This window comes from Branchiostoma floridae, chromosome 10 (genome assembly GCF_000003815.2).
Source record: "Branchiostoma floridae strain S238N-H82 chromosome 10, Bfl_VNyyK, whole genome shotgun sequence".
NCBI lineage: Eukaryota > Metazoa > Chordata > Leptocardii > Amphioxiformes > Branchiostomatidae > Branchiostoma > Branchiostoma floridae.
In genome coordinates, this window is record NC_049988.1 from 6109283 (window position 1) to 6127747 (window position 18465).

The 18465-nt window shown below is 42.1% G+C and overlaps 1 protein-coding gene across 1 annotated transcript in view; it reads left to right on the forward strand.

The window, feature by feature from the left end:
• Window positions 1-2959: 2959 nt before the first annotated feature.
• Window positions 2960-18465, forward strand: part of LOC118424133 (calcium-activated chloride channel regulator 1-like) — a 75787-nt gene continuing 60281 nt past the window's right edge. The window contains exons 1-2 of the mRNA XM_035832631.1: window positions 2960-3103; window positions 6976-7141. Coding sequence (XP_035688524.1) covers window positions 3046-3103; window positions 6976-7141 — 224 coding nt within the window. The 5' untranslated portion in view covers window positions 2960-3045. The remainder of the gene's footprint in view (window positions 3104-6975; window positions 7142-18465) is intronic.

Below are 18465 nucleotides of genomic sequence, written 5' to 3' on the forward strand. Positions count from 1 at the left end.
GAGAGAAAATTAGAAATACTGGCGATGTTTAGACCAAGGCGGCCGGAGCTTAGAAAATCGTTGAATGAATCACCATGACTACCGTTTCTGTGATCGTCAGGTGTTTTGGATACGTCAATGGCGGTAACAAAAAGGTCGACAAACGACTTTGACCTGCCGCGCTCTCTGTAATGTCTTTATTACCACGTCCAACACAAATGTTGATTGGAAAACACAACCCCGCAATGTTTTCACTTTTAGAAAGGGTAAACATGCATTAGCACCATTTGTAGCGACACGTTTTTCTAAACGTGTGAAAGTTGTTCGACTTTCAGCGCTTAAGGGGGAAGATTATCCCATTATTGTGTTTACAACTTTCTCAGCTTGTCATCCGGAAAGGAATTTTTGTAGATTTATTAGACAGGAGCCGAGTGCGTCAGCGAATCACTTTGACGCCGCAACAAAAGGAAAATAAGATTTTTTGCAGATTTTTGAAAAGATTTTGATCCAGATGGAGTCTTGATTCATAAGCTCCCCACTCCACCGTTTACTACTAGATAGTGACAGAAAAAGGATTTGTGTGAACCTTCTGTTCATCATTGGGATATAATGAAAGGCACCGAATGACCCTTCACACATAACTTTTGCACATCTATCTGCAAGCGTTCTTTAAAACTATCCAGAGAAGATGCCCCTACTGTACTTGGTGACAACAAATTCCACTCTACAATAGTTCTGGGAAAATACAAATTTTTGAACACACCAATCCTAGGTTGGTGACTCTGGCAATTGAACTCATGGCTGTTTCTTGTTCGTTTTGGAGCTGTAGTTAGATACTTATCAGTCGGTACGTCCACCAGTTTATTGGTCATTTTGTTAAGTATGGACATTTTCCTTCTGTTTTCAAGTGACATTCTCCGCAAATTTGTTTTCATTTTGGTAACACAAGACGTGATAAAAGTATGGTCTGTAAGATTGAAAACATACAGAACGATTCGTTCTTTATCTATAACTTTGTTATGAGAACTATCAAATATGTGGTCTCTGAGCGGCCGTATTCTCTAGCGGATTGGGTCTGTGACGATTCGACTATTGAGCGTTCAAACACTAGCTCACAGATGTCTCAAGTACCTTTCAGTGGGCGTTTAATCATCCTAAAGGTCTTCCGAAAATCTTGAATGCATTTTACCACTTGCGTTATTCTTTAAGTTTCAAAAACACAGCGCCTTGGTTTGAGGCACGTTGGCTTTCGCTGGGGGTACGATGAAGGTACGTTTGCGTGGTCGAAGTTAGCAGTGCCTCCAGAGTGCCTACGCATGGTGAGATAGGTCCTTTACCTATAAAGGAAATGAAACAATACTGTATAATAAGATGCAGAAATGTACGCAGTGGTTTTATGTTCGTGGTTTTTGCGGTGACTGCTTTACCGCTAATTTAAAACCACCGCGAACATTTTTTGTTCTGTTTCTGCCCGCCTTCTCCTTGTCTAATTGCTACATGTACGTTCTACACATTGTACAGTATCATGATGTGTTGGAGGCGCCTGATACAATGAAGATGCACCAATACTAAAATGCATATCATTTGAACTTGGACCCGATATTTATGGACAAGTGCTACGTATCCAGAGAGTAGATACGGTTAGATAAGAAAGACAGTGACCTCGAACCAGTTTTAGCTCACTGAAGAGTTAGTCTTCATCTGGTCGTGACAGAGAGGACAGACGCTATGTACATTATTTACAGGTTCATAGTACTGGGGAAATTCCCCTAGCTCTTTTCGACAAACACAATGAACAGTGGACCACGGCTTAACATCCCCTCCTAAGGACTGCAACCCTTTCCGGTAGCAAACATGTCGGGTGAGCGAAACAGCCGGAATCGAACTCACGGCTTCTAGTTCTAGAGGCAGGGTCGCTAACCACTGGACTATGCGCGCTACCAGATAAGTCTCGCAGCATGCGCATCGCCGAAAGCGAATGTTCTGTCTGTTTGCAGCACCCTTGCCCAGTCCTTAGTATGTCGTCCCTAACTGGTTTATCATTACTGTACAGTACGTATGACCAAAGCGCTATATCGCAAACAAAAACCATGAACTGTTCCCCCGTTTTATCACCATCGTGAATTTGAGTCCCCGCGAGTTTACATTCATTTAAAGCTCTAATCAGTTTCCTACAGATATACGCATTTATAAGCTGTGTGTAAAGATATATCCATATATCTATATAATATAATATCTTTCTTGCAAGTTCATGCCCCAAGAGTAATTGCTAACAACGTGAAGTTGATAGTTCTGGGAAAATACGAATTTTTGAACACATTAATCCAATATGTGCGGCATTTGGCGTGGGCTACTTTTACTACGCAGTCTATAAGTAGAAGAAATGGGTACATGTAGATTTCTTGGTAGGAGTGCTGACCACAACAGCTAACAATAAACGCTAGCGCTATACTTTCTTTGTGGATTTTATCTCTTACCCTTTACTTAAGAATTAAGTTTCCTCAAGAAGATGAGTCATACAAGGAAGTATCACCCTTTTCTTAGCCCCTTCTTGAGACGTTTCTAAATATTCCTCGATGACGTCATCCGTGCCTGCCGCCACCACCTGTTGTGCACGTACGCACGACGGACCGTACCATTATCAGCTATTCCAAGGGGCGACTTACAAACGGGCAAAACGCACAAAACACAAAACATTTATACATATATTCATGGTACCTTCACCACGAATTGCAAGTAGCTAAGGATTAAAAATCATGGTTCACCAAGATTAGTGTAAAATAGTTTGGAAGTTCCAATACTAAAAGAAAACTGGTCACCCCATTTAATGACCACAGTGGTTCGTTCCCACACCCTCTTTGAAAAGCATTGTTACCTGATCCTCTTGTAACATAAACAGGCAGGTAAGGAGTCCACCTGAGGGCCATTGTGCCAGGTGTGTTGATTACTGAAACCTCATACCCCTCCTTTCACCAACCTCCCTGGGTAGGCATACTGAGAACTTATCACTCTGACGCAGAGACAAGTTTTAACATAAGGAGTTTTCTCTGTGTCTTAAGAGACAAGATGGAGAGAAGAAGCGACCCAGTGGTGATAGTTCTTGTCCTGATTGTGTTAACTACAGGTAAGGTCTTCACCTTGGGGTTTCAGAGCTGTGAACTTAAGCATTTTCAGATGTTTTAGAACTTGTTCTTGAACTTGTCTGTAGCGACCCAAGAGAGGTAATTATGTACATGAAAAATTTGCTGATTTCAAAACATTTTAACTGAAGAAAAAACTGATAGACTTAACTAGAAGTATGAAAGATGGTACGAAGTAGTAAGTCGAGTTTGTCGTTTTGAAGTATATATCTTTGAGTGTTAGTCTATTTCAGATCCTAAGTTCTTTCTGATCTGTGATAAGGTCTGGTTCAAACATATAAATTTACTTTCATGGCTTTAAAACAAGATAAAATGCAGGAAAGGACAGCTATGATTTAAACTTCGAAAAAACGAGTCGAAATAGACAGTTTGGGCATTTAGTTTTTGTTTTCATCACACATTACATTCTACCCTTGAAAGTGGCAGAAGCTTTTGTGTGTGTGTGTTTGTGTACTGAAGGGGGGTATAATCCCGCGCTGATGCTATATGAATGATATTAGTGCATACTAGTAAGAGGTAATGTTATACAGTGACTGTCAACAGTTAACTATCAAATATTTCGGCACATGTGGAGAATGGATTCTGGCGTCGCGTAGAATGCGTGGCGTCACGTAGTGTGTTTGGCTAAAAGCCCAGAGGTCCTACGTTCGAACCCTCTGATATGCCCCGACGTTGTGCCTCTGGGAAAGGCACTTGACACGACTTTTCTCACTTCACTCCGGTGAAATTGAGTACCTAACTTGGGTTAAGGCTGTCCCTCGGATAGGACATTGAATAAAGGTCCCGTGTTTGAGGAGAGACACACCTAGAGTGGTTCTATGTTGTATGTTAAAGAATCCACAACACTTGTTGAAAAGAGTAGGGGTCCATCCTGGCATGTGTAGATCAAATTAACTTGTTTGGATATACACCTTGTACTCTTCAGTAGAAACTTGGTGTTACGCCGTAAGTCAGTTTACCGGGTATGCAAACAAAATAAAATAAACAAACAAACAAAAACAATTCTCTTGACATCTGCAGGGATATCAGGAACATGATTATGTTTGCCTTCATAATCCTTATTATCAATTTTATTTCGCAACAGCGACATTGAGACAACATAACTGCAACACTTTTAAAAAGGCATTTGGACAAAAAATATATGAATAATCACAAACGGGACCAGGAAACGTATTTTTCGTTGTTGTATTGATGGTTGTCACTTTTGAACAATTCTATTTCAACAAAGAACGATTTAAATCCTTTGATAAGAAGCGGTGTGTGCAGTGGAATTTTGTTCCGTAAGGCGATCCCAGTGTTGGCATTGGCAACTGTACCTACTGTATCACGGGTGACTTGAAACAGAATAAAACGTCGTCTGAACCGTGTAAAAGGCAGACAAAAGGCAACATGTTTTAGTGCTGGACTAAGGTTTCACTCCTTAAGGTGGTATCTCACTGCACTTGGGGCACCAGTGCGGCATTGCGGTTTTCGAAAGATTACTTAACGACTTTCAGAGATAAAGAACGAATTTTCTCACGTTTTGAGTACGGGTATTACGCAATATCTAGATTATAAATAATCGGCGACAACAACACAAGAGTGCCGCAGTGAACGAACCCCGCAGTGCCGCACCGGTCAGCGGCTTTGAGTGCAGTGAGACGCCATCTTGATAAAGGTCCCCTCTCACTGGCCGTGGGGCACGCTTGCGGCATTGCTGCGTTCGTTCACTGCGGCACTGTTGTGTTAATTTCGCCGATTTTGCCTTGCACTCACACTGACGTGCGGCACTGTTGCGTTTCTAGACTAAATGAACATGTTATTGACAATTGCAGCGTTGTCAATTTATGAAAGATCACTGTAAAATGATGAGAATGCCCAAAAACGAGATTTATAATGAAAAGATTTCCCTTATGATAATGAACTATATGATACATATGCTATAAATAACCTTGAAAGACTTTTACAGTAAAGGAAATGACCCGAATGAACGGACACGAACCATATACCAGATCTTACTCCATATGTGCGTTTTGCACCATGTAACGTTATGTGTAATGATGTATGTTTATATGCTTATCAAGCACCTTGATGTTTATTCACCAATTTTGCAAATTTTAAAAATTAAAATGCTTCATATTTCATACTTTTTTGTATGACGCGTAGTATTTTCATTGTCAGCAGATGACTTGCCAGCCTATTGGTGATGTCTAAGTCTATCATATTTGTAAAAAGTGACAAAAATATGGCCCATGGGTCCGAATGACTGCAATTTTGTATTTTATCGGCGGCAGGCTACCAGCAATGATTAGCTTGTAACGTTATAACGCAAACTCAAAAGCAAACGTTATCATCTAACAAATAATTTCTTTTTGAACGTTGTACGATAATCCTTTTCTCTACATCCGTAGGTTAATCGATAAACCAGCAACTTATCTTTGATTTCAAGTATAAAATACTGACCTACTTTACATTAAAACATGTATTCTTTAAAGTTAACTCTGAATACGGATACAAGGTAAGTTTTGTGAAATTCGCAATGTTGTAAATGGATCGAAAACCGCTGTAAAATTATTAGAAATGCATCTAAAATAGCTTTTCGGTGATAAAATGATGTTCACTTTTGATTCTTGGTGTAAAATAGGCAAAATATATCCTTGTACTGTTTGGGGCGCGGTGGCGGCACTGTGGGGGCATTGTTGGGGCACCGTTGGGGCACTGTCGGGGTATCTTGCCACTTGCGTTATTTTTAAACTTTCCAAAAAACGTCGCGCTTGTAACCGGCACTTCTAGGTTTGCTTGCGGCACGTCTAGGTTTCGTGGGGGCACCTCTAGGTTCCGTGGGGGTACATCTGCATTTTCGAACGCAGCAATACCGCAAGCGTGCCCCACGTCCAGTGAGAGGGGACCTTTAGTGACACAGGGATGTGTGTGTTACCATATCGGGCGGTTTGATTTGTTTATTTGGTCTTTAGCTGTGCTTTATCAAGCGTATTACAAACGTTTTAATGTCAAGTGTCAAGATAAGAAATGGTACGCATGGTTGAGCTGTTTTCAAACGTCGTCACAAACAGTGACAGAAGTAGCCTGGGGTTTCGCCAAATAGCATTTAGGCCATGTTGATTTCATTAAATGGATGACATCCTCTGGGAACCCCAAAATTGATGCGAGCGTGCGAATAAAACACATTGTAATTGTCAAACGGACGACGCCTCAGGGGCTAGCCTAATAGTATAGTGTGCGTCCGTTTGGTTATGTTGTAAAAAATTTGTGATAAGAAAATTAGTAACATTATTCCATGTGTCTTAAGCCCAGTAGGTCTTTACTGTACTAAAAATCATTTGTCAAAAAAGTAGGGTAATTTCTAGGTACATGGCACCATAATATTGTACGTAACGTCGAATCTTTAGGCTATGACTAAAGGTGCACTTTCACTGCACTTGCGTCAAGCTTGCGCCACTGCGGGGTTCGTTCACTGCGTCATTGTTTCGTTATTCTCTCAGATATTTTATAATTTTGATATTGCGTAGCACGTAAAAGTATGACATAGAAGACGACAAAATACACAAAAGTAAGAAAATTTGTTCTTTATCTCTGAAATTCGTTGAGTATCTTTCGAACCCCGCTGTGACGCAAGCATGACGCAAGTGCAGTGAGAGTGCACCTTAAGCACACATCCAGCTTTACATAAAAGCTAAATCTGTACATTCAGAAACCTACCAGTTATTTTTTGGCGACGCCTCAGGGGCTAGCCTAATAGTATAGTGTGCGTCCGTTTGACAAGAATTCCCAAAATTTCGTTGGCGTGTCAGGGATTTTTCTGCGCCTGCGTAGTTGCATCATCCCTTTTTCAAATTCTCGACACCCTTTCCCCCAGGATGCCTATGCAGTAACCCCGTCACCCTGACTAACAACGGTTACAGCACCGTACTGGTGGCGATCTCCGAGAAGGTACCGGAAGCAGAGAACCTGGACCTCATACAGAACATCCTCACAGCGTTCACTGATGCCTCGGAGTACCTTTACCAGGCTACTAAGAACAGGTAAGGAGTTAGACATCATTCACAGACGCCTGTACCAGGCTACTAAGAACAGGCAAGAGGCTAAACACCATCCGCAGACGCCTGTACCAGGCTACTAAGAACAGGTAAGGAACTAAACATCACCCACAGACGCCTGTACCAGGCTACTAAAACAGGTAATGAGCTAAACATCATCCGCAGACGCATGTACCAGGCTACTAAGAACAGGTAATGAGCTAAACATCATCCGCAAACGCCTACATCAGGCTACTAAGGACAGGTAAGGAACTAAACATCTGCCACAGACGCATGTACCAGACTAAGGACAGGTAGGTAATAGCTAAACATTATCCGCAGAATCCTGTGCCAGGCTACTAAGAACGAGTAAGGCCTGATATCATCCGCAGACGCCTGTACCACTGAGGCTACTTAGAACAGGTAAGGAGGTAAACACCATCCGCAGATGCCTGCACCAGGTAACCAAGAACAGGTAAGGAACTAGACATCTGCAGACGCCTCCGCAAGTGATACTAATACAGGTAAAGGACAAAAAACATCTGCAGATTCCTGCTAATAATAACATGATATGGCCAGAACTTGTAAAATTGTGAAACTGTAAAATTGTGTGGGTTCTGGAGGGTCCAAAACCCAAAATAACCCTAGGGTTCACTCACTAGGTGAACCCAAGATAACCCGAGCCCTGAGACCGATGAACCCTCTAGAACCCTACTGGACCCACTTCCAGGGTTGAAGTGGGTCCATTTTGGCCGTTTTACCCCACTTTAACCCACTAAGATCGGGTCAAAATGAGTTCCTCAACCCGCCGGAACCCGCCTGGGAACCCACTAGAACCCACCGGCGGGAACCCGGCAGAACCCGCCGGGGATGGCGGTCGTCATGGTAACGAACCCAATAGAACCCGCTTGCGAACCCGGCAGAACCCACCGGCGGCGCGCGGTATGGCGGTTGTCATGGAAACGAACCCAGTAGAACCCGCTCGCGAACCCGGCAGAACCCACCGGCGGCGACCCTGACGGAAGCAAACTGTCTGGTAATTGGGTTCAACGTTGCCGGGAGTCGGGTTATTTTGGGTTGTGGTGGGTTTTGAACTGCCAGGGGAGCGATTTCATTCCACCCAGAACCCTCCGACTTCTACGGTGTTGGGTATCGCAATGCGCAAAACCCGACGCTGGCGAGAAATGGAATGCTCGCTTCTCAGTTAGAGCTGAACGAAGGACTCGGTTGAAAGGCGAGCTGTCTTATTTATGTTATTCCTGAATGAACCATCTCTGTCTTGTGTCATGTCTGTGAGGCTTTATTTGTAAAGGTCGCAAAATAACGGTCCTCTGATGATGTGTAAAATTGTATTAAAATCGGAAGAAATTTGGGGGAAATGCTCATGCGGTCGTTACGAATTGGCCGTGATCGTAACGTAGGGGTGGGGGGTCAACTGGACCCCTAGCGTTGTCAGAAGTCGCCGCCGACTTTTTTTTTTTTGCGCCGCGTAATCTTTCGTGTAAATTTCTAGGAAAAGGGCACAACTCTGGCGCTCTCCGTTACAAACTCGGCCGGACGCTTAAGCTTATTTTAATGAACTAATGGCAGTTTTCTGATATATTCCGAGATCCTCTAGGATCCGAAAACTGCTATCTTCTCAAATGAAGCATGTGTAACGTTTTTGTTTACATTGCCTAACGTTGCCGGCAGCCCTCTCATCAATTTGAAGTGGCACGTGCGTGCGACAGCCACCCCACAGTCGGAGTTTTCTGATAGGCCTACCCTAGAGGGTACGCCCCTTAGAGGGCGGAGTTCATTATCTGAGTCTCTTTGAGCGCTTTCCAGATCCGACTTTGTTTACCGTGATTGACAGTGGAACCATGGGAACCTTACCCCCTGGCCCCAGGAGCGGAAGGCCGTCTTCGTGGTGCATATATTAACCATTACAAGGGATCAACTTTCCCCGGCCTAAAGAAGAAACATGCAGATGCGCGATGCATCTCTGCCCTGGTCTGCCTCAGGAAAAAAGTGTGACCAAGCCATGCTGGTCCATGCGCTGGAATCTATCACAAACAATATTGAGAACTTATGTATGTTCATACCTGTTACGGCTGTTAGCTGGAGTGGTATGGGGTTTGTTTGCACACACTGTCACAAGGATTATGTGGGGTTTTCAAACCACAAAAATGGACCTTCTCGGCCGGCTGACTCCCCTAGCGTACGGTGACTCTATTTGTCCAATTTCGACAATTAGACCATCAAACCACGAAGCCTGGTAGAGGCTAGGAGTGTTGAAGGCCTGTCTAAAATGTTCTATAGTATATCTGCATTTGATATTCGGACGTCTACTGGATTTGAAGAAGAGAGACCGGAGGCATACACACACCTAGGCCAGCTTCATTCCTCTGGCAGCTTTTAATACTTATCTTATGCAACCGTGGGATCTGCTTGGAGATTACCAAAGATAGGCGTAGCGACCCGCTCAGAACGGGGTCAGCGCCCCTCCGTGTTGTATATTTTGTTGTGTAAGGCCATGTTGATTACATTACATGGATGACATCATCTGGGAACTCTAACACTGCCGCGAGCAAAAAACGTTTGGCCAAAGAAAAGCTGCTTTCATTATGAAATCTAAGTGGTCAGGAAGGCTGGACAAATAAATAAAACGCAGAGTATGGTATGTAACTGAATAATGTCCAACCGACACCTGCAATAACGTTTGTGACAAGGCTGATCAGATAGATGGTCACCGTTGATTCTAAGTAAGACTGCAATTAACATGCTAAAGATAAAAGATTAAAAATCATACTCATGATACTGTACAAATCGTGCCAAGCTAAAATGATTAGGAGTCCTCGAAAGACAACGCAAATTGAAACATGTGAGAGTATCTCCTTATCATAGGTTAAACTTAAAGTACAGGACGACTATAGATTCTAATTCTAAACAATAATTTTCTCTACTTTCACTTTCATGTACAATTGTCTTTCTGAGTCGATCAGAAATTATAACTCCTAGTCCCGCCGCGTAAAACTTCTCCCGGCCGGTTTCGAAATACTACCCTGCGGCGGAACTCACTTCCGAAGAGAGCCTGGCCAAGCTACAATAGACTGCATACAAGGATACCAGAAAGTTTAGAGGGTCAAACAAAACTCAGCCTGCTCCTAGGTTTTCTGGTGGGAGGTATCCTACTGGGTCTCCAGGGAGACCGGCGTACAACCGATATGATATGCTTGGGACCGTTTACTCCCGAAATAGCATTGCCTTAATACAGCTCAACCCCTCCAGAGCACAGACCACGCACGGTATACAACTGTTGCGCATGCCAACATCTATCCGTATTGCGAAATTTATAAGAAAAAAATGGATTGCTGGTACTGGAAAAGTCGTGCTTATGTTAGTAAGATCAAACAAAAGCACTGCGTGCATTCAATCACAGCCGTGGACAGAATTTTGGCAGGGCGATATTGGTGCATCACTAACTTCGTTTTGAGACAGAGTGTTTGAAAGTAATAATAAGAGAAATGAGAGAGCGAGAGAGACAAAAACTTGTAAGTTTGACATGAATGAATTGAGGATTTTGTGATATCTGCAGCGGCTGATAATTTATTTCGGTTTGTACGGTTGGAAATAAAATCACTGATCTTGTCTCCCCAGAAAAAGCCGGATCGGGCATTTCAACTAGCCTCCACCAGGCCTTCGAATTCCTGCGGGGTACAGGGAGCGTAGAACGGAAAAAAAAATCGGGAAATTGGCCAAGGGAGTCAGTGCATGCTTTATGTTCCCTCCGGAGTGGCTACGCGACCGGCCAAACCCTCTAGTAGCAAAATCTATCGCGTGATAGATATTTTTTGAGATCGGGCTGGGGTCTGGTATTCAGGCTAGTAGCAAAACTCCCCTGGTGTGTAGTAGCCAGCGTGAGTCTGGTAGAGACTTCTTGGCCACTCCGGGCCACACCAGGCCAAGGGAAAATGCTTCCCAGATGTTCACTATCCATCGAGGCGTTCTGGTCCCTGGGCCAGAAAAAATACACTTTGAGCAGAAAAAAAACAGAAATCACCAAGTCAATGTATCCCATGATGTGGTAGTACATATCACTCTCTATTCTATTAAGAGAAGACAAAGTAAAAAGTCTGCCTTCTTGTATTCTTTCTATGTTTTAAGAATTCTGATGAGCCTTGGCAACACATCTACTCGGTGGTAAGAAATCATCGTGCAGCGGGGCCGGAGGAGGGGGCATTAGGGACCGTTCCTAATGTTTCCTCGTATCCTTGGGAAATAATTATTTGGCGATTCAAACTGATTCCAAGCTCCATCTCCTTAACAATTAGTCAACAAGAAGTTTGCAAAGACTCAGACTACCCCAATGTTCGGACGACGGACAAACTTTCACGAAGTCCAATAGTCCTGGCCGGGCTCAACCTCTGACGTCGTCCTCAGAATTTACATTCATGATTCTCCCCCAGGACCTCGCAGATACTGTAACTCACATATCTGAAGCTGCTCTTTCCCAAAGATGGCCTTTAGGGGATCAACTAAAATGAAACTATTCACCGAACGAACATGGGAGCAAATTCTTTTGTTTCAAAAATGAAAATGGTCTTCTGAAGATGATAAACTACACATTTTGGCCAAATAAATCTAACTAGCTGTGTGCCGTCCCCCTCCGACAAGCAAACCCCCCGGGTAGGGTCAGATAGATAAAAACTCGGGGTTCTATTAGAAACGATCTCCGGAGGCTGAGCGCTAAGTTCTTAAACATCTGTAGCATATCATTTTCAACGAAAAACAAGCAAGTGACTGTGCTGCCAACAAAATGAGCACCACAATTTAAATTCAAGTGTATATATTTTCTCACCCCTCCCCAGCCTACAGACTAGACCGTTAGATCCATGAAAAAATATTAGGCGATAGAGTGTCATTTTGATCAAGCTATTGTTTCAGCAACATAAAAGAGGATATCTTACCTCATTTAACTAGCAGGGACGTGTGTGGTAGCACCGGGGTGGGTCCATAATTCCTGGAGGGCAGTGAGTGACCGCCAAAAATCAGTCCCTCAATTTGGCAGATAACATGGTTCATCCTAGAGAATCCCGGGCATCCCAGTAATATCCTGAATCTGGATGATCCCGTTCCCACAACATGTCCGCAACAATAATCCACAGTCAGAACGCGACGATACAGGCCTGATAATTGAAGAAAACGGTAGAAACGGGCCACCATCTTTCAAATGATTTTGTATAAACCGCCGAGTGCAGTCACATGACTGTTGGCATACCAATCTCTGTGGGGGATTTTCCGGGTCTGGGGTCCGAGTGTCTCCAGTCATGCCAGTCATGCCAGTCGGTGGTGGAGTGCAGGCCCCTGAGCCTGTTATCTGATCTGATCATCTCCAAGCAGACGTTTCGGTCGGGGGCAACAGATTTATAAATCAAAGTTGCAGGCGTTTTGGAGTATTTCTATCGATATCAATATTGACCTGCTGGAACAGCGGGTCGTCCTAATCCTAGACGCTGAACTTCAAACTTTCAACATTGAAAGTCTAGAATAAAAGACGCTACTTTAAAACTGTTTTCAGTTTTGTATAAGGCGTATTGTAACCTCTAGAACAAATTCAACTCTTTGATAACTCTAGAACGAAAGACGACATTCTACAGTCGCAGCTCTAAACATCTGTGATCATCCCGACAAGACTCAAAGGGATATAGATCTCTGTTTAGTCAAAAGTTCTATGTTTTTTTATGGCAGCGGGGCCTTTGAATCGTGAAATTATCACATGCATAAATTGCAATTGATGACCTACATTTCTTGAAATTTTAGTTTAAAAAGACATTGTTCTGATGGATGATGAAGAACCCTGTCGGAGTGGACCGGAGAAGCTTCACAATTACATTAGGTATTGCAAAGATAAGTGGAATACATTTCATGCCTTCTACACACTGAAACAGTATTCAACACATTTCGACGTGACGTATTAAAGCTTAGAAAACAAATGTGTTACGACTAAAACGTGTGAACGCCCTAAAACGGATGATAACCGGCGGCGCGACGACCGTCAATCGTGTGTAAATTACGGTAGAAAATTTCCAGTGCATCGATTTGAATACGGTTTATAATACTCAAGCAACAATGATGTTTCACGTTTTCGTAGACGTCCTTCAGCCCTCGAAGTCATAGCGCAAATTGAAATATACAAATACGGCACCTGAAGTTATGGTACCGTTGTACCACATGTCTTACAGCTTCTGTCTATTTCTACAAAACGTCCTCCAAATGTTCCTTTTGGGACCTCCTGTTATATAACAAACCTCTATAAGACACGGCTGTACATTCATCTGGTGATAATGCAGAAACGCAAACTTGGATATTTTTTGCAACACCCCAGCGTATGAACTGGTCATTATGCTCATTATTTGTACTTTGAAAGCAAACAGGGATGTTGCGAATCAGTATGGCATCCGACAAATCTTCTAGTGCATATCTAGTTTAATTACGTCAATGACAATACTATTAACCATGAGCCACTGTGCATTATCCTGATACCAGTGGCAACCCCTGTTACAATCGCTGTACAACCGGATGGTTTGACTTTCTGAAAACTCTAGCCCAAACCTTCGTCGATCGCGATCTCATGAGTGTTGACGGACGTTTGGCCGTTGCTAAGAGTAACTACTCTCCGAGCAGAGGTCTAGGTTTTGTCACAGCAAGATAAAATACAAAATAGAAAGCCTGATAAAAACGACTAAAAAAGACGTTAAAAACCAGCCGGAGCCTAACCTCTGTTTGGAGAGTAAGAGTAACGATAATATTGACTTGTCGAAATTTTCTAAGATACCATAGGCAAGCACCACGGTTCAGCTCCATCCTCGATGTGCAAATGTCGGGGTGAAATGTTGAGAGAGAATTCAGAGTGTTTCTATGGATTTCTCAAGAACGGAGTCCACACCTTATGGACGATGCCTAGAAGTGTCTGGAGCGGTTCACGCTTGCAAACATGCTTTGCTTTGCATTGTTTAAAACTGTAGCGGAAAATTTGGTTGGATTTAACGAACGAAGGGCGGGGAATGGAAACAATTCAGGTCGCTTTTTGAAAAAAATACAAAATCGTTGGCACTATTCATGACTGGGTACAAGGCATTAACACGGTTAAGTAACGCCCATTAAGACATTTACAACCTCATAGAACAAACAGAGACGATGTCTTCTATCGGCTCTTGCCGTCATGACGAGTACGACAATTTCATTATCGGCGCTTCTTGTTCAGACCTCACACTGTATTCACAGACCTAGACATTTATATTGATAATGTCATGAAATTTGCGAAACAAGTTCTTCTCGCCGTTTTTCTTTCACACGGTAAGATACCTCCTCTTGCCATGCGTTTCTTTCCTCTCTGTAGAAAGCTTTTCCTCTCATTTTATACCCCCTTTGGCGTGCCATAAACCGGCGGGAAACTAACCAATTATGAAATTTCATGTCATGTCGCCCTACTTGCTCTCATTCAGCTCCGCTTGCGCATGCTTTCGAAGAGAGTTGGAAATATATGATTCTAGAACACAAACCAAGCTTTATCCTTGTCCTCTCTTAACTACATTTGTAACCTAATTCACGACCTTCCACGACCGCTGGCGTTTTATTATCGTGTCTGCATTCTCCCAAATCCGTTTTTTGTACGGAGTCGGTACTTACCACTTACGGATCCCAAAATTTAACCACGTTTTTGCACGTACATGGCACACAGTTTCAAGTACGGCGGGTGTCACTGGCTTTATGCAAGCAGTCCAGCATTGGTGTGATCAATTATAAACAAAGCTATCAGTCCGTATCTCTGAGCTTAAAACCGTTTTCAAACAATGTCTTGCGTTCAAAGTTATGTAGTAGGCATCCTTACATCTTCTCAGATGCAAAACCCAAAACAGTTAAGAGTGTTCACAATTTCTCCCCAGGTTTGGAGCTAGGGATTAGGTAGGGTCTGGTTAATAATGCCATTTGTGCATTGTAAAACGAGATTCATCGTTCAAATGTCTTACTTGGCACGTTGAACAAGTGACACGTGGATAAAATCCAACACGATTTATGTCAACTTAATGATGAACGAAGCCCGGCTATACCTACCAAAAGGCAAGGCGGCCAACAGGTGGTCACAGAGCTATCGTGCCTTATATCCACCAAAATGACGATTTCACATGTCAAATTGCGTCTTATGAGATATCAAATGTTAAAGCTATTCACAATTGCTGAAAAGTACAAATAATGTCGTTACCTGATGATTCGAACATGATAGAACTGCACATTTGAGTGTCGCCGTGATGTGAGTTTAGTTATATGTTTGTCTTACTTTCACATAGTAACCCAGTTAGCTTAACTCGTACGTGAATTTAGCTAGCTTGGGATGTCAAATGACGACTATATTCAGTCATTAATACAGCAGCTTGATTAGAAAGAAATCCGACTCTAATGACATCGATCGATATCGAACACATTCTGGTCTCGCGCCGTCATCAAAACGCGTTCTAATGGCTGCTTTCTGCAGAGACGATTCGGAGTTAATTTCAACCACGGTACGGTGGAATTACGCCATTCTTTCTAAAACGCGAACAAATTGGCATTTGTGAACGAAATTTTCTGTAAAGTAGCTTCGTAATATGACCTACCTGTGCTCTGATCTTTCTTTATTCCCCGAAAATAACAGTCGAATAAACTGTCTTCAATTTTCACAAAGCGCAAAAGTGCATCATTTTTAAAAACTCTGATAGCGTATAATACTGTGTTACTTGGAATGAAATCAGTTGTTATAGATACCCTACACATTTTCATTCTTTTTTGTTGAACAAATCTATCAGGAACTTGTCAATATTACGTGTGAATCCTGTAATGTGCAACATATACCCAAGGTGCAGAAACACCTACGCTTGGCAGAATGGGCGCGTCTTTTTCCATCATATATTAAAAAGACATTTTACACATCGACTGGCCTACTTTGCAATACACCGTACGCTGTGAAAATACACATATCATAAGAAAATCCCCTTTCCGTATCTTCAAGAGATCCACTCGCCCACTGTGCGTCAACACAAAAAAGTGCGTCAACTCAAGGTTACTCTACGGATATACAAAAAGTAATCCTTTCACTCAAAAGAGCAAAATATGCATACATCGTTTCAGAAAATTATTGCGCACCCAAAAAAGTTTGTCCGAAGGAAATCGGACATTGTATCGCGATATCTGAATTTTGGGGTCAAAAACCGTGTTTTTGGCTCAGATGAGCAAAATAAGCATTTTTGATAGAAAATGTGAATACATAGTTTAAGAAAATTATTGCACACCCAAAAAAGTTTGTCCGAAGGAAATCGGACATTGTATCGCGATATCTGAATTTTGAGGTCAAAAACCGTGTTTTTGCCTCAGAAGAGCAAAATAAGCTATTTTTGAGTAGAAATTGTGCATACATAGTTTCAGAAAATTATTGCGCACCCAAAAAAGTTTGTCCGAAGGAAATCGGACGTTGTATCGCGATATCTGAATTTTGGGGTCAAAAACCGTGTTTTTGGCTCAGAAGAGCAAAATAAGCATTTTTGATAGAAATTGTGCATACATAGTTTCAGAAAATTATTCCGCACCCAATAACGTTTGTCCGAAGGAAATCGGACATTGTATCGCGATATCTGGATTTTGGGGTCAAAAACCGTGTTTTTGGCTCAGAAGAGCAAAATAAGCATTTTTGATAGAAATTGTGCATACATAGTTTCAGAAAATTATTGCGCACCCAAAAAAGTTTGTCCGAAGGAAATCGGACATTGTATCGCGATATCTGAATTTTGGGGTCAAAAACCGTGTTTTTGGCTCAGAAGAGCAAAATAAGCATTTTTGATAGAAACTTGTGCATACATAGTTTCAGAAAATTATTGCGCACCCAATAACGTTTGTCCGAAGGAAATCGGACATCGTATCGCGACATCTGAATTTTGGGGTCAAAAACCGTGTTTTTGGCTCAGAAGAGCAAAATAAGCATTTTTGATAGAAATTGTGCATACATAGTTTCAGAAAATTATTCCGCACCCAATAACGTTTGTCCGAAGGAAATCGGACATTGTATCGCGATATCTGGATTTTGGGGTCAAAAACCGTGTTTTTGGCTCAGAAGAGCAAAATAAGCATTTTTGATAGAAATTGTGCATACATAGTTTCAGAAAATTATTGCGCACCCAAAAAAGTTTGTCCGAAGGAAATCGGACATTGTATCGCGATATCTGAATTTTGGGGTCAAAAACCGTGTTTTTGGCTCAGAAGAGCAAAATAAGCATTTTTGATAGAAATTGTGCATACATAGTTTCAGAAAATTATTCCGCACCCAATAACGTTTGTCCGAAGGAAATCGGACATCGTATCGCGACATCTGAATTTTGGGGTCAAAAACCGTGTTTTTGGCTCAGAAGAGCAAAATAAGCATTTTTGATAGAAATTGTGCATACATAGTTTCAGAAAATTATTGCGCACCCAAAAAAGTTCGTCCGAAGGAAATCGGACATTGTATCGCGATATCTGAATTTTGGGGTCAAAAACCGTGTTTTTGCCTCAGAAGAGAAAAATAGGCATTTTTGATAGAAAAGGTGCATACGTAATTTCAGAAAATTATTCTGCACCTGAAAAAGTTTGTTCGAAGAAAATCGGACATTGTATCGCGATATCTGAATTTTGGGATAAAAACCATGTTTTTGCCTCAGAAGAGCAAAATAGGTATTTTTGATAGAAAAGGTGCATACATAATTTCAGAAAATTATCCCGCACCCAAAAAAGTTTGTTCAAATAAAATCGGACATCGTTTCGCGATGTCTGAATTTTGGGATAAAAACCGTGTTTTTGCCTCAGAAGAGCAAAATAGGTATTTTTGATAGAAAAGGTGCACAAATAAATTCAGAAAATTATTCCGCACCCGAAAAAGTTTGTTCGAAGAAAATCGGACATCGTTTCGCGATGTCTCAATTTTTGGATAAAAACCGTGTTTTTGCCTCAGAAGAGCTTATTAAGCATTTTTGACAGAAAATGTGCGTACATAATTTCAGAAAATTACTCCGCACCCAATAAAGTTAGTTCGAGGAAAATTGGGACATCGTATCGCGATATCTGAATTGTTGGGCAAAAGAATCGTGTTCTTGCCTCAGAGGATATTAAGCCGAAAATTTCCGAGTCTTAACGTTAGTCTTTATTGCTACGCGTACGTGTCAGATAAAGTTGTACAGTCATAACTACCTATAAAAACCATACTGAGGACCGACAACATATGATCTTTGGGAGCCGGTGGTTGTCACTACAGACAGGATGCTTTGAAACAGTGTCAATAGGAAAAT